The 17,663-nt window shown below is 38.3% G+C and overlaps 1 protein-coding gene across 1 annotated transcript in view; it reads right to left on the reverse strand.

The window, feature by feature from the left end:
* The window catches only part of LOC111155886 (pleckstrin homology, MyTH4 and FERM domain containing H2), a 113,906-nt gene that overhangs the window by 62,604 nt on the left and 33,639 nt on the right, over positions 1-17,663 (reverse strand). Inside the window, exons 4-8 of the mRNA XM_022516342.1 lie at positions 10,486-10,635; positions 9,149-9,232; positions 8,435-8,516; positions 4,360-4,545; positions 1,217-2,178 (exon numbers count right to left, since the gene is read on the reverse strand). Coding sequence (XP_022372050.1) covers positions 1,217-2,178; positions 4,360-4,545; positions 8,435-8,516; positions 9,149-9,232; positions 10,486-10,635 — 1,464 coding nt within the window. The remainder of the gene's footprint in view (positions 1-1,216; positions 2,179-4,359; positions 4,546-8,434; positions 8,517-9,148; positions 9,233-10,485; positions 10,636-17,663) is intronic.

A 17,663-nucleotide genomic window follows, 5' to 3' on the forward strand; every position in this document is an offset into this window, starting at 1 on the left:
AACCTAAATCTCTGAAAAATCTCAACACAATAAAAGAAGCAAAAATTTCAAATCCTCACTGCCTAAAGGATAACATAATTGAAATTCCAGCGATTCACATGCCAATAATGTCTACTTTTTTGTGTGCTATCCAGAGTTTAATAATGAACTGCAGACGGTTTCATGTAGGCCCCAGAAAGAAACGTTCTTTTGAAAGTAAGTAAGAGCAGATAGATCTTAAGGTCTGAATTTGCAGTAGGAAAACATGGCTACCTTAATTTTCTTAAAATCACATTGGTCACTAAATAAATAATAACGACGGAATGTGATCCCCATACCCTCAAAACCCTGCAACCCTAATGCTTCTCTGGAGGCCCAAATTTAAACTACGTCAATATGTGAAGGAGAAGTTAAATCTGCAAGACAGATAATTTCAGTTTGTTTCAAAGATAAGAATAACTTTAAAAATCTGGTAATAAAGATATTCCTATAAAGAATCCCACAATGGTGGTTTACCTATTGTATTAATGGTCAGTGTTTTCAATGGAAGAAATTTCAATTTATTCTAGATACACAGGAAGATACTTTTGGTTAAAGCAATGGATTTATAAGTTCATGAAGAGAAAAGTTAAATTTCTCTTAAAGTTAATCAAGTAATAATTAAGTTCAAAAACTGATGACCAACAAGAGTTAAGTATCCTAGTTCCAAATTCGCCCAAAGTATTACACAGGTAGGAGGAACCCTTCTTCCACACCCTTGATGTTTCCTTCCATGGGGAGGGAACTCCAGTAACATTCCGGACCCTCTTCAACCCATTCATTTCTCCCTCCCAAGGAGGAGCAATGGCTTAACGTGACTGGCAAGCTTAGAAGGAGAAAGTGGACAGGAACCTGTCTCTCTCCTTTCTCTGGAGAAGTAATAGCTCAGGAAATACCACTTGTTCTTTCTCTGGGCTGCAAGCTACTTCGGAGAGGCGACCCTCTCCTGAGGAAGAAAATCAGTTTTCTCAGTAATAAAGGTAATATTTTGATCTCCCACATGTCTTCACCTTTTCTTATTTCTCCATTGACGCACAACTCAGTGGGAAAAGAGGAGGGGAAACGGTATTCTGAAAACTGAGATGTTTCAGAACAATCTGGATCGTTAAAAAAACTGGAAAAGAAGTAAAGTAAAACCTGAAAATGGGTGTTAGTTAAAAACCAGCGTGCACGCGTCGCACACAGCAATCTCATTTACCCAAGAGGGAAAGCGGTGCAGGGGCGGGGTGGGCGGTTTGCCACATGCCGGCTTCTTGGCCGAGTCACTGGGTTCCTGGTCGTCGGAGCACGGGGATTCCAGGGAGTCATGGGAAAGCAATCCATCATCACAACTGGTGTCCATATTCTCTAAAATTTCTGTACTATCATCATCAACCAGATCAAGGTCTGTTTCCTGAGGTCTGAGCGGTCGGATCATGCTTATGGCATTCCTGTTGGTACCAAACATCCTGTCGGAACTTAACTGTGGTTGGCTTAAGTGCCTTTTGGCCAGGGCCACACTTATGCTGAACACGTTAGGAATCCGTAACTTTGGGGGCGGCAGGTTTGACGAAGGCACTAATTGCATACCTTTTCCAGGCAGTGGGTTAGGATGCTTGGGAGTCAAAGCTGGGGTCAAAATAGGGCTGGGGGTGTTGGCCTCACTGGATGACGATGAATAATCCAGTCTCTGAGACTGAAATTTTTTATTCAGTTCATCTGACGAACTGTCCTGCTCCTTTTTACTTGATTCAGAATTTCCCTTCACAAGAGGACAGTTCTGAGCTTTCCACTGGGCCTCCTGTTGCCAAGAATACAGCTTCTTGTGTTCCGGTCTCTTTATGCCAAAAGTCTCTTCTTCGAATATAGAACTGCTGTCATCGGAAGCTGTCAGGTACGCCTCGCTGCCCATTCTGCTACAGTGGACCCCTTCCTCTGACGTGTGACTGGAAAGGGTCGACGTGTATCTGCACTTGGACCTTCCTTTGCTCCCGTCTTCCTCATCAGAACTCCAGTCGCTCCCTGGGGCTCCAGAATTCTGGGATGTGCCACCATCTGTTGCAAAGCTCGTTCTTGTTTTCCGATTCTGTTCCGGGACACAGGGGGTTTGATGCAACGTTCTCTGACCCCGGTTGTTTTCTTGAATTTGGTTCTCGCCTGACTTTTCTGTAATTTCCATTTCTAGAAAAGTATATGTCATATCAGCATGTTGTCTTTGATAATGTAATCTTTCTGTACAGTTAGCTTTATGAAACTACATTGTAAAAACTGGAATTTTCATATGACTAAAGTTAATTTACATGATCCTTTTTTTAGTTTTCTTGTTTACACCCAACTTTGAAAACTGTAAGCTTTAAGGTAAAATATGAGCCCTAACACTTCAATAGAAGAGTATTGGAATTAAACTGCTTTTTACAAAGAAACACGTTGGGGAAAAAGTATACTGACAACGGTTTAAAATGAAAGAAGCAAAATGTGAAACAGGGCAACTCTGACTATCAAAGAAAGCAGCCACCAAAGCATACCACTAATTCTATTTTAAAGCAAAGCAAAGGATGACACTCTTTCAACTAAATTTTAAAATTATCATAAGAAAATTTAAACATAATAAATATAAAGCTATAGTTTAAAAAAAAAACAAACTTTGTTCCCAAGCTTCAATACATGGAATATGCAAAGCCATGAAAAAACATAAACACAGAAAAGCCTTCCTGGCTCTACTTTGGGTTTATTCACAACTCCAAATGTGTTTTTATAACAAGAATAATGCTCTTTAACAATGTCTTTCGACGTGGCTTATTTTTGTTTTCAATATAATTAACAGAAGGAACCACTGGCTTCATAAACACCAAACTAAACATTTGTACAATTTATAAAGAGCACAAGAGAAACTTTTAAAACATAGACATGACTTTCATAACAAGGAACTAGAGGCTGAACAAATAAACTTGATGATTTTCTTAAAAGATTTTATTTATTTATTTGACAGAGATCACAAGTAGGCAGAGAGGCAGGCAGAGAGAGAGAGGGGGAAGCAGGCTCCCTGCTGAGCAGAGAGCCCAATGCGGGGCTCGATCCCAGGACCCTGGGATCATGACCTGTGGCCAAGGCAGAGGCTCAACCCACTGAGCCACCCAGGCACCCCAAACTTGATGATTTGATATCAGGCAAATTGTTAAATTTGCAAGTGGGCAACAGCTTCAGGCCAGCCAACATCGGGTATACCAAGCTATACTCAACTGACTATTTGAAAGTGGAAGGAAAATTAACATGACTGCTCAGAAAAGAAAAAAAAAAAATTGCAGGCAACAGCATAAAAGCAAGTAGCAAAGGAGAATTCTGCTTGGAAAAACATTATGTAGTTTTCAGGATTTCATGACCAAGTACAGAGCCGGCTTTTAGGGCTATAGTTTTTCTCCCTCGGAGGAAGGAAGCGGGAGCTGAAAACACAGACGATGCACATTCAAGGCTTTCTAAAATATTTGGGCAAAGTCACACTACAGGTGGCAAAGCCAGCAGCTGCACAACAGAGCAAAATTTAAAGGGGCTTTACGAATAAAAGAAGGGTAGAAATCTGCACACAGGTCCAGGACTTAAACATCTATGCAAATATTTTCCTCTTTGAAGCAAAACGGAAAAGGGAAAATCAAAGCAAATATTTTCCTCTTTGAAGCAAAATGGGGAAGGGAAAATCAAAGCACTTACTAAATTGTCCCCTGGTGTTCTTTTTCTTTCTAAGTTTGCTATGCCAGATTTAACTTCATATTTAATATCAGGTAATTTTTAAATATTTTAAGTAAATAATAGAAAGTTCATAGTTCTAATGTGAAACTCAGCTAAAACAAGTACCTTGTAGGTACAACAGTGAGCTTTTTAATTTTTTTTTTTTTAAAGATTTTATTTATTTGACAGAGAGAGATCACAAGTAGACAGAGAGGCAGGCAGAGAGAGAGGGAGGGAAGCAGGCTCCCTGCTGAGCAGAGAGCCCGATGCGGGACTCGATTCCAGGACCCTGAGATCATGACCTGAGCCGAAGGCAGCGGCTTAACCCACTGAGCCACCCAGGTGCCCCGAGCTTTTTAATTTTAAATATCACTGCTACCTATGGCAGGAGAAAGTATCAAGAGGGGAAAATCAGTCTCTTCCATGCATCTTTGTCAAAGACTCCAAAAAAACCCCACACAAGATAACTAGTTATACAAATTAAAGGCTGGATTGCTCTTTAAAAATATTTTCATACAACATCAACATGTCAAGAAAAATAAAACACAAGGAAATTTAAGTTATATTTGGATGAATCCTAGCAAATTATTTTTCCTTTTTAAAAAAAAGTCAAAGTAAATTTCTCCAGTCCATAAATACCTTCTACGTCTTTTCCCTCTGTGAACTCGGGTTCTTTAGATGATATCTTGCTCATTTCCTCAGATTTTACTACTTGAGGAGGACTCCTTGCTCGGGATAAAAAGCACCCAAAGGTCAAACTGCTTAGGCGCTGGCCTTCTGAAAGCTTTGGTGTAGAGAGAGTAGATGACTTCTTCCCTTGAACTTCTGCAAGATCATTAATCAAAATCAAGATGTGAATTTTTTAAGACAGTTTATTAAACACAGAACCAAAGCATATAAAAGTCTGGACAAATCACTCTTTATACCAGAAAAAAGCCTAGTCTAGTAACAAGGACCCCTCAATGTCTAGTATCACCCGCTAATGTTTAAATCTATTTTTATATTTTGAATGTTCTAAACATTTTTTAACTGTAGAGAGAACCTCTAATCCCTTTAAAAGTAGTTCTTAAACAGAAACAAAACCACAAACAAAAAAACAGACTGTAGACAAGGAGAGGGTTAGAGCATCTTGCAAAATCATGGTACTGGTAAATAGCAGTCAAAAACTGGTAAAATTTGATTGGGCAGTAATGCTACTAATGGTGAGGGAAGAGTGACTGAGGTCCTCGTTGCCAGGACAACCAAAGAAATTCAGATCATCAGTTGGGGCAAATATCACATGGCCATTGTACTAACTTTTGCTATCTTAGTTTCCAGTTTGCTTTTCCCAAAAGAGCAGATATAGGGGCTTGATCTATGATGACCACAATATGGAGGGCCCTCATCACTTCTTTAGAGGAAAAAAGGGGGGAGGGGACAGTTTCTAGATAGAGAATTTAGATAGCTCGAGGAGTAATTAATCACGAGTTAATCCATCTTCTAGAAGTTGTAACCTCCCTGCTTGCGAAATTAAAAGCATGGAGAGGGGCACCTGGGTGGTGCAGTTGGTAAGTGTCCAACTCTTATTTTGGCTCAGTCATGATCTGAGTCCTGGGATTGAGCCCCACATCAGGCAGACTTAAGGAATCTGCTTAAGGGGCACCTGGGTGGCTCAGTGGGTTAAGCCTCTGTCTTCAGCTCAGGTCATGATCTCAGGGTCCTAGGATCAAGCCCCGCATCGGGCTCTCTGCTCAGCAGGGAGTCTGCTTCTCCTTCTCTCTCTCTCTCTGCCTGCCTCTCTGCACACTTGTGATCTCTCTCTGTCACATAAATAAATAAAACCTTTAAAAAAAGCAATCTGCTTAAGATTCTCGCCTCCCTCTCCTTTTGCCCGCCCCCACTCTTTCTCTTCCTAAAATAAATAAATAAAATCTTTAAAAGCATAGAGATCCCAGTGACAGTAAGAAAAGTTTCCCCCCAAAATTAAATTTTTAATTAACTCTGGAAGAACACCAAAGGGGTAAATTAAATAGCAGCTGAGAACTGACTGGAGCATAAGAAAAATATCTTTTAAAAAAATTGAAAAAAAGAAAAATATCTTTTATAGTGTATTCCTTTAGGTATATCTTTTATTATTTTCATGTTGACTATGTCTCACAGAACTAATCCACAGTATTTTAATAACCACAGACATGCACATACATTTTTAAGGTACTATATTATATCTACTTAATTGTATCTATTCTTCTCCAGTCCAAGTCGAGGCTCCTAGGATTCACACTCCTTTGTCTACAAGACCTAACAGACTGCCAATGAAGACTAGAATTGCAAACTAAGAATATCAGATAAAATGACAGCCTTTTCAGAGCTAGGCTTAGTACATTCAATCCATGTCTATGGTTTCATAGGTAAACATGGAATTCTAGATCAACCACATGGACACCAATTTCCCATCATATAGTTGGAGGAAGTGTGTGATATAAGAACTACCTATGTTGGTCTTCATCTATGGTTCTGGGCTTCTAAAACCTTTGGAATTTCCTAAGTGGTAAGAGCAATAAAAGTTACCTTTTGTATTCATAACAAACCCTTTCAACCACATCTGAGCTTATGTTGATGAGGTGATTTTTGGAAAGCCACTAGACAGCCTCAGGATGGGAGCTGGTTGCCAGGGGAACCAACCATGTGATTAGAAGACTGGAACTTTCGGCCTCAACCTCTATGACCCCCTACCTCTGACCTCAGGGGAGGGGAGGGTTGAAAACTGACTTAACCACCAATGGCCAATGATTTAGTCAGTCAAGCCTACACAATGAAGTCTCCATAAAAACCCAAAAGGATGGACTTCCAGGTTGGTGAATGCGTGGAGGTACTGGGAGGGTGGTGTGCTTGGAGAGAACATGGAAGCTCTGTGCCCCTTCTCCATACCTCACACCCTCTGCATCTCGTCCATCTTAGCTGTTCCTGAGTTTTATTTTTTGTAATAAACCAGTAATCTAGTAAGTAAACTGTTTGCCTGAGTTCTGTGAGCTGCTTAGCAAAATATCAAACCTGGGGAGGGTCATGGGAACCTTTGGTTTATAGCCAGTGGGCCAGAAGCAGGGTTGAGAACTGATATTTACAATTGTGTTTGAAGTGGTGTATGAAGTGGTGGGGTGGGTAGTTTCGTGGGATCAAACCTGTAACCTGTGGGATCTGATTCTAACTTTAAGTAGATAATGTCAGAATTGGGTTAAATTTGAAGGAAAGCCAGTCGGTGTCCTCTGGGAATTGGAGAACTGCTTTGTGTGGAAAAACTCACACACAGGGGAACCTGGTGGCTCAGTGGGTTAAGCCTCTGCCTTCGGCTCAGGTCATGATCTCAGGGTCCTGGGATCGAGCCCCACTTTGGGAATCTCTGCTCAGCAGGGAGCCTGCTTCCCCCTGCCCCCCGCCTGCCTCTCTGCCTATCTGTGATCTCTGTCAAAAAAAAAAAAAAAAAAAAACCTCACACACGTCTGATGTCAGAGGTATTGAGGGAAAAGGAAAACAGGGGCTTTTTCTTTAACAAAATGACAGCAATAAGTATGAACGTGCAGCAGACAAAATGGTTTCACACGTTTTAAAATCAACAAATACCCATGAAACCAGGAAGGCACTAGTACCATTACCATTTTACTGATGTAAAAGAAAAAAAAATCCGGCAATATAACAGTTATTAAATCATGGGCATTAAGGTTGACTTCAAAGTCCATGCATTTGCTACTGTGCCAGCATTTTCCCAATGCATTCTGTGAACTCCATTTGTGGAAATGTCACAGTGGGTGTAAGAAGAGGCATGGGTAAAGCTGAGTCTGCAGAACTCTGGGCCCATCAACCAACACTGCTTTCACCTGTTTTATCTCTTGAGATTCTATAGAAAAAAAAAAATACTGTTTTTTTTTTGTTGGTTTTGTTTTGTTTTGTTTTGTTTTTTTACTGTTTTAAAAGGAGTTCTGTTGCTAAATAAGTTTGAAAACTACTGTGGTAGGCCAGGATCTAATAACCCTGTGGATTCACCTTGTCCTCAGCTCAATGTGCACTTGACTGGTGCTCATCATAGCAATTATATTAAGTAAATATCTATCTCTAACTCTACCACCCATCTTTAGGCTTTGATGCTAAAAAGAAAGTAATCCTAAGCATTGGAAAATGCAAAGAGTTTATTATTCATATTATAAAATTCTGATGAAAATATTCAGGCTGTAAGAATTTCACTCACTATTGATCACCACAACACAAGTGAAAATAGAAAATAACTGATTTTTTTTTATTAAAGGTTTTATTTATTTATTTGACAGAGAGAGATCACAAGTAGGCAGACAGGCAGGCAGAGAGAGAGAGGAGGAAGCAGGCTCCCTGCTGAGGAGAGAGCCAGATGCTGGGCTTGATCCCAGGACCCTGGAATCATGACCTGAGCCGAAGGCAGAGGCTTTAACCCACTGAGCCACCCAGGCACCCCAATAACTGATTTTTTTAAAGCAAACATACCTGAAATTAAACATTCAAATTAGTATTACCCCCTTTGGGTTATTTGCAAAATTATCTTGCTGTGCTAATATAGACATGCGGCTCTTTAAATTAAAATCTATTCAAAGTAAATAAAATGTAAAAATTCAGCTCCTTGGTTGTGCTAGGCATATTTCAAGTGTTCAACAATAAAATTCTGTATAGCCTAATAAACATAACTAAGCTATCTTAGTCAAAATACTCATACCTTGTAGTTTTGACTGTAATGTTCTTATCTCTTCGGTTTGGTTTTGGTTGATCAAACGAAGATTCTGATTTTCTAATTCCAGCTGAAAGGACATAATGGTATCCTTTTATACAGGAATAATATTTCTAAAATGTACTAGCAAATTATAATATTTTAAAATGTTAATACCTAATTACATGTAAGCAAAATACAAAAGGAATGATAACCAAATATCAGACGAATTTATCATCATAATTATCAACCTAGGTAATTAGGGCTCTGATATTTATTTTTTCCAGAACTGAGAGTTCAAATATTTTCACCCCAGGGCATTTTCATGCCTTTCCCACTGAAAAATTGTTTTAAATCAAACTTCATTAAATTTCAGCATTTAATCTGCCATATAAACCAATGTGTACTTCTCAAGATACTGAACACATTAATTTGTGATATATACATATGTTCTATAATTATTTAAAATGAGCTAATTAGAACTAAAATCAACTACCTAGAATGAGGCTACTTATACTGTTTACTAGGAGTCTATCCATGTTTTTAATTTCAGAAATACATTGGACATAAGAGTGAAAGCTGCCTATCTCACGTTTGCCAAAAGACAGCAGCACCACCAACTGATCAGAATTTTGTTTCATTCCAAATGATCAGATACTCTGATGACTTATCTATTCAAATTAAGTAAAAGAGAAAGAAAAGGCAAAATATAGGAATAAATACCTCATTTAATTTAAGTGTTACCCATTCTTTGATCTTAGCTGCTTTCTCTTCTATTATTTTAGCTTCTTGTATCCTTATTTGTTTCTGAAATAACATTAGCAGTGCGTTTAGTTCAAACATAGGCTCACTGGTCTGGAAACATTACATCATAAATATAAAGGACCAATCCACTTAAAACCCATTTCCAAGTTAATACATCTACCTTCAAATCATCAAATAGAGTAAAAAAACGAGAACCATCATCCAGCAGACATAATAATAAACCATAAAGCATATGAAAATATTACTAGTTTGAACAACTGTTAAATTCTCTTTCTCGGAAAGATCTTACACTGAAATCCAAGCACTGAATTTATCAAAAAAATAAATGATTTCTGGAAATGATCTAGGGTTTATAACTGTAGGAGAGGGGTCAACCAGGTTAGGGGGAAGAGAATCAGAATCTCTTCTGGAGCATGGTTTGTTTTCCCCTCAATAACAAGTTTTTATTTCCCATATATTTTATTTTATTTTTACATGCAAGTTTTTAAAGATTCAGCAAAAATGAAATAAACTCTAGCTCACATTTACCAACCTTAAAAACTGGTTATGTTCACAAAACTAGGAGAATGTGACTGTCATATAAATCACAGTGGGTGGAGGCTGGGGGTGGTGAAAAGTTGGAAACCATTGACCTAAAGAAATACGAATTCCCAGAGTAATGGAAAAAAAATTCTGAAGATAAAAAACAATTTAGCAGATTTATTAATTTCATAGTAGTCATCCTTAAGTGATGCTAAATGATGATTTGAGCAAATGACCTTAATGCAATTTTTTCCCTAAATAAATAAAAATAAATAAATAAATATTCCTAAGAAAATTTTAAAATAAACTAAAAACTATACTTGATCTCAGTAAAGTGGTTTAAAGACAGTGTATACATTTTTAACAGAAAGATTCACATCAAACATACTTTTAAAATACAATGTTCCATAAGTATTTCCAACACCCTAAAAATCTAAAGCAAAGATCTATCTCAAAGATTTTACAGAGAGAAATGCCTGCTGACAACCAAATGTTTTGAAGCTGAAAACTACATCATACTCTGAAAAATCTGAAAGTTAAGGAACACAGTTGCATCCAAAAAGTGTTAGATATGGCTTTGGAATCACCCAGACTTAAAGAGAATACCATTTTATTTGTACCTTTTACCAGTAAATGTGATTAGACTCCAGGAGCTGACGAAATAAGTGAGATTTCTGACCCAAATTTAGAAGTGTGGGCTCTCTCTTTAACCTTTGTGATTATGTAGAAATAAATGCATGCATTTAAACTGTGATGATCCAATTCTTCCTTACCTGTTCTTCAAGCTGCAGTTCCAAGTTTTGAATGATGTCATCTTTTTCTTGTATTAGGGTCTCCAGATCTTGACACTTTTTATACAGCCTTGTTTCTGATTCACTGGTTTGAATATTAGCTGCTTTTAATTTCTCTTCCATAACTTGTACCTGAATTCAGAGGTTAGAAAATGAATATTATGCATGTAATTAATTTATCACAGTATTAAACTTAGCATTTTACTTTAACCTTAAATAGATTCCTCAAAGGTATCATCATAAAAACAAAATATTGTATAGCATGTTTTAATAGTTTAACAATTATAAAGTCGGAAGACTAATGTATTTAACAATTATAAGGTCTGGAGACTATTTTGCCAAGTGGTGTTTACCTTTGAGGTACATAAGGGCACAGAAGAGATTGTGAGAATTTTGCTATCATGTAAGTAATGCACATGTTTACTAGAACAATGATAATATATTAAATATTCCATGTTAGTATAGAATCAGAAAGTTTGCAGCCCTCATTTTTTCATATTTTAAAGGAAGCAGGAATATAAAGTAAAGAAGTGAGTAGTGAGAAAAGATCAGGTTGGATGACCAGGTGTAACAGCACATTTTGGGAAAAAAAAAAAAAATTGAACTTGGGTGAAAAACAAACACACACAATGGAAAGGAAAAGGAAAACAAAAAAGCTTTAAAGCCCCAAATGATGGAATACAAAAAATAAAAAAACTATGAGAATCAAGATGTAGGTAAGGGAGTATGTTCAGTGAGGGTTTATTGATTCATTCATTTAACAAACAGTGAATAGTTGCCAAGTGCCAGGCCCTGGGAAGACATCAGTGAATAAAATGGACCCAAAATCTCTGTCCGCATAGAAATTACATTCTAGTGGGTAAGAGAGATCACAAATATAAGAAAGATGTAAAAATCATACAGTACGCCATACAAGGAGGTAAAGGCAGTAGGAAAACATAGAGCAAGATAAAAGATATGGGTGTGTGACCTGGGATTGTGTGACACTATAATTTTAATACCTAAGATACACTGGCTCTGCTTGAATCTTTTGCAAAACACATTTGGGCATATGAAGGAATGTGTGAGATATTAATGACAGTAAGAAAGAAAGTACTGGGCACTGTATATTAAGACTTCTATTCCATATACTCCAAAGAGGCAAGAACGTAATTTTTGTAATGTTTTAGATTGTAGGGGGCAAAGAAGAAAAATATGCAAAAGCATTTGAGAAATTATTGAAAATTACAATGAAACATCTTAAACTGTTAAAAACACCTCTGAAAAATCATGATGAATCGACTAAGAGTTCAAAAATACTTGACTAATGAGGGTTTCTGGAAGGAGGGTGTTAAGGTTAGTTTGGTTCTGTTTTTTTAACCGTGAATACAAGGTGTCATCTGTGGGTTCACCGGAGAAATGTAAACTCAACTCAGATGTCAAAGTGTCCTACTTAAGTACCACCCAGATGTCTGAAAACTATAAAAATAAAAGTAGATTTTAAAAGCTGGAGAAAAATCCTGCATTCCACTATCCAAGTGATAATTTTAAGTTATCTTAAGGTAAGGTTTTTATTTTTTAACATAATATAGCGAGTTTTCTGCAGGAATGGCAGACCAAGAAGTCAAGGACAAAGGTCTACATCAGAAATGCTACCATGGGGGCGCCTGGGTGGCTCAGTGGGTTAAGCCGCTGCCTTCGGCTCAGGTCGTGATCTCAGGGTCCTGGGATCGAGCCCCACATCGGGCTCTCTGCTCAGCAGGGAGCCTGCTTCCTCCTCTCTCTCTGCCTGCCTCTCTGCCTGCTTGTGATCTCTCTCTGTCAACTAAATAAATAAAATCTTAAAAAAAAAAAAAAAAAGAAATGCTACCATGAAAAACAGTCAGAGGAGGACAGAAAGCTGAACAATAAAAACCAAGGATCATTCTTAAGATGGTTCAGCCAGTTCCACACAGGACATTCTATAGTTGTGGAAGCAGAGAAAGAAGGGCAGAGACCAAGTTCAAAATGCTAGTTCTTCAGGGACAGAGTAATAGATGACAGACCTGTAGGGGAGCAGAATGTGCCAGCCCCAAATATGCCACTTTGGCATATTGATTATTCTGAATTCAAGTTACCTAAGAAACAGCTGGTGTAAGAACACTCAGACCCTCTTTTGTCCCCCTGAAAACTAGAAATAAATCCTCCTCCTGTACCAGGAGGGAAGAAGGCATCCTTATCATCAGAGACAGGGAATTTAGGGCCGAAAAGGCTGTGTAAACAAACCTTGTTATTTCTTCACTAATTTACTACCCTAAGCCCAAGCCCCTTTGTCTTGTCAATTCTTCACAAATGTACTGTTTTTTTGTCTAAATGGTATAAAATTTGCCTGCTGTGGTCACTTCTTTGAGTCCCTTATTTTTATGGAGCTCCCGTGTGTACAAAATTAAACTTGTTTTTCTCCTATTAATCTAGCTTATGCCAATTTAATTATTAGACAAGCCAAAGAACTTAGAAGGGAAGAAATATTTCTGCCCTGCAAATCTCAAAAAAAAAAAAAAATGAATAAGAATATAAATAAATATTACCAGATCTACATCTATAGTCTCCTTTTATTAAGTCAGAGCAAGCCACCCTACAAACACTGGACTACCACATAAAATTGTCCTATTATTGCTAGGAAAGGTCTACAGTTCTAGAAAACTATGATTTGGGAGTACTCCCTTCTTTTTTTTTTTAAGATTTTATGTATTTATTTGAGAGAGAGTAAGACAGAGAGCATGGGAGGAGGAAGGCAAAGGGAGAGAGAGAGACAGACTCTGTGCCCAGCAGGGAGCCTGACAATGAGCTTGATCATGACCCGAGCCAAAGACAGACGCTTAACTGACTGACCCAGCCTGGTGCCCCTGATTTGGGAGTACTCTTATCCCCTGAAAAATGTGTTCCATTTAAAAGGTGTTCTCCTTGTATGACTGGAAGCTACAGTCAGAGCTCCTTGGATGCATTTTTGCTATGTATGACTGTTTAATTTGACCATTACTTTTAGCTAAACAAAACCTTCCCAGGCAAGAAAAATACAGGCAAGAACAGCAAAATCTCTTAGGGAGAGAGCTCACAAAATAGTTACAGGCAATCTACTTGCCAAGTACTCCTGTTAGGATCCACCAGCCTTCCTTTGTAATTCACATGAATAATATATCTACAGAAAAGATAAGGGCCTACAGAAACACCAAGCAGCCTTTAAAAATATCTCACTTCAAGTACACAGAAAACAGCCCAGTTCTTTCTCCAGGTCTTATATGGTCTGAACCATATAAGAATTTCAACTACTCAGAGACTGACCAATAACAAACACCTAAGAATTCAAATTGCTCATTAAAGAAACTTGCAATTACCTATATATGGATCTTCTCTGGGGAAGAATGCTTTGCACTTTTAGGCTACCTTTCTCCTTTTCTTCTAGGAGAGCCTCTGGTTGCACCCATGTATCTCAGCCATTTCCCCAAAACCATTATTGCTTCTGAGCTCCCTAAGCTATTCTGTAGTAAAGGATTAACTCAGCAGACTTGGGGGTGCTGGAACCCTGCACATTCCAAAAAAAAGAACTGGCATTTGCCTAGCTCCTGGGAAAAAAATAACTTCTGTGCCCTTGTAATATCCTGCCTGTTAAGACTCTATACACTTGAGAAACTGGGCCACACCAGATAGTTTATGCCAATAGCATAATTTATGATGAATGCCTCTTTTTTTCCCCATTCACCTTGGGTCCTGGGCCACACTGTATTAGTTTGACCTGTGCAAGGTTGGAAACTGAATAGCTAAGGTCAGTCACACATGCATTCCATGCCTACAAGACTGACACTACCAGCCTCACCCCCTGCCAATAAAATTCTGGACACCAAGGCTCAGGTGAATTTCCCTAGTCAGCAATACTTTGTATGTTGTCACATATCGTTGATGGGAGAATTAAGTGCATCCCTGTGTAACTCCAGTGAGAGAGGACACTGGAAGCTCACGTCTGGTTTCTCCTGGACTCTGCTCTATGTGCATTTTTCCTTTGCTGATTTTAATCTGTAAGCTTTCACTGTAATAAACCATAACCATGAGTATAACAGCTTTTCTGAGTTCTGTGAGTTCTGGGGAATCATCAAACCTTGAGGAAAGTCTTGGGGACTGACACAACTCCCAGTGCTGTTTCCCATTTTCCTGCCCATACTCTTCCCATTTCTAACCCCATCCCTTCCTACCCCACTACAGGTAATTAAGATGTGACTATATTTTCAGTGGTGGGGTGGTTTGAAAGTTTCTTTTTCCCTATATATGTTGCAATGGCATGACAAAAATACCTGATCATTCCAAAATAGAATGAAGAAAGGAATTATAAGGGCATTTTGAATTCCAGACCATTTACCAGTTACTTAAAATGTACTGCAAATTAAGTAATTATTCTTTCGCATCGTAAACACAATTATTTTGCAAATAGTGCTCCAGAATTTATGCAGTAAGACTGGAACAATTCTTACTGGAGGTGAAAAGGAATAGCACTGGATAAAGTACGTTTCCATGTAATGAAGTAAATCATTACAAGGTCCTGGATAATAGCATGACTGAGTAGTTGTCACTTATTAAGAACCACAAGTGACTTGGAATCTAAGAACCAACTTCACAGGGAGGCAGATTAGTCCACATATTAGAATGGTCAGAGAGAACTTTAAAATCCTACCAAGTCTGCACCCAACACAGGCAAGGGATTGAGGACAGAAGGACAGAATGAAAACACAAATTTCTATAGGAGAAATTATTGTACTCCCTTTTGGTTAGCATAAATTAAAGATTTTATTTATTTATTTGTCAGAGAGAAAGAGTGAGAGAGCATGCACACAACCAGGGGGAGTGGCCCTCAGAGGGAGAAGCAGGCTCCCAGCTGAGCAAGAAGCCTGATGCAGGACTCAATCCCAGGACCCTGGGACCATGACCTGAGCTGAAGGCAGCTGCTTAACTGACTAAGCCATCCAGGTGGCCCTGGTTAGCATAAATCAGTGTAATAGATTGTAATATACACCTAATCAGATAGAGAATGAATCCTATGTATCGGTATATCCCACATGTGCAATCTGCAGTTTTTCTATCTCAAGGAATACTCATAAGTAATTCGGGATTGATGTGCACATACTGCTTTCCAAACTCTGAACAAACTCTCAACAACAATAAGAATGTACTACAGCATAATGATTGCAAAGATTTCTCTGCAAAAATGTACAATTTCTTCTCTACGGCCAACTTATTTAATGGTTATACAGGTAAGATAATGCCACTCATTAAAAACAGGGGGAAAAATGAAGAAAGCTCGAGTACAAAGTTGAGTCAGTTTGCGCTGACTACTGCTTTTAGTGGTGAAATGTTCCTTTTTGGTTAATATAAATACAGTTTAAGTATTAGGATATGACTCAAAGACAAAGGACAAGCTGAATTTAAGCAACATAAACAGCAGATAGGGCACAGTCCCATGGACACTGCTAAAGATAGGAAAGGATGTGGTTACTCTATGTTAATAACATTTACTTAGTCATGTGAAGGCCACAAGAAGGTAATATAATTCGTACATGAAAATTCATTTGCTCTCTTTGTATTTCCTATAAACTTTCAGAATCAGGGCGCCTGGGTGGCTCAGAGGGTTAAAGCCTCTGCCTTCGGCTCAGGTTGTGGTCCCAGGGTCCTGGGATTGAGCCCCACATAGGGCTCCCTGCTCAGTGGGGAGCCTGCTTCCCCCTCTCTCTGCCTGCCTCTCTGCCTACTTGTGATCTCTGTCTGTCAAATAAATAAATAAAATCTTTAAAAAACAAAAATAAAAAAACCTTTCAGAATCATTATGTATGTAATACTGTGAATAATATGTAATATGTATATAATGTATAATATGTATGATGTATAATAACATATAATAAAATGTACCATTACATAAGGAAAAAAATCCCTTGTGAAGCATAACAAAACAGGTACTAAACAAATTTAAAGTGTGACAAAACCAAATACTTTGGATTTGCTAAATTACACAGAAACTCAGGGAAATTTGCCATTCTCACTCACTCTTTATGGGAGGAGGGGTTTGATTTAAGGCCATTTAGCCAATCATGGTGACTTTTTGCTTTAAAATGTAGCACACAGGGTGCCTGGGTGACTCAGTTGTTAAGCATATGTCTTGGGCTCAGGTCATGATCCCAAGGTCCTGGGATCGAGCCCCACACTTGGCTCCCTGTTCAGCAGGAAGCATGCTTCTCTCTCTCCTACTTCCCTGCTTGCGTTGCCTCTCTATGTTTCTCTCTGCCAAATGAGATAAATAAAATCTTTAAAATAAATAAAATGTAGCACACAGAATTAAATAACTTTACACCTGATATCCTCAAAGGATAACCTCAAATAAGAAATTCTTCCTGTTAGCTTATCAAGATCAGTGGTTGGGTCCTAATAGCTACAAACAGCCATGGCTTGTTTCCCTTGAATTGGGAACGGGGATTCTTTTTTTGCTCTTAAGATCTAGTGAATCACAAAAGAAAACCCTGAAAATCACAAATAAGAAAGACATATTAATTTACTTTTCAGAGCTAACCATACACTGCACATATAAATTAAGAATTTTAATTTAAGGCATGCCTGGGTGGCTCAGCTGGTTAAACGTGGGCCTTCAGCTCAGGTCATGATCCCAGAGTCCTGGGACCGAGTCCCATGTCTGGCTCCCTGCTTAGTAGGAAACCTGTCACTCTTCCAGCTCATGGGTTCTCTGCTTCTGTGTGTGTCTCTGACAAATAAATAAATAAAATTTTTTTAAAAAATTGATTTTAATTTAACTTAAGAAAAGGCAAAACAAAGTCATCCTTCGTTTCTTTCTTTTTTTCCCTATACTAAGAGGTGTTAAAGGGAAAAAAGAAAGGGAAGGTAAAAATAGGGAAGAAGAGAGAGAGATAGATAACCATGGGTATAGAGGTAAAGAGAGATGTCACCAAGGAAAGGCCAAAGTCAGAAAGGGAAAGATAAAGAGAGAGATAAGAAGGACAAACTGCTGAATGTGTGCTACTAGGTGTGGGACTAATCAGGGACATGCATACAGAGCCCACAATAGAAAAAGACAAGGACAAAGACATTTAGTATACAATGGCGAAAAGGGATATAAACATGGGAGTCCTTCATAGACTATAAGTGACCTT

This window comes from Enhydra lutris, unplaced genomic scaffold (genome assembly GCF_002288905.1).
Source record: "Enhydra lutris kenyoni isolate GAN:26980312 unplaced genomic scaffold, ASM228890v2 scaffoldscaffold44, whole genome shotgun sequence".
NCBI classification, from domain to species: domain Eukaryota; kingdom Metazoa; phylum Chordata; class Mammalia; order Carnivora; family Mustelidae; genus Enhydra; species Enhydra lutris.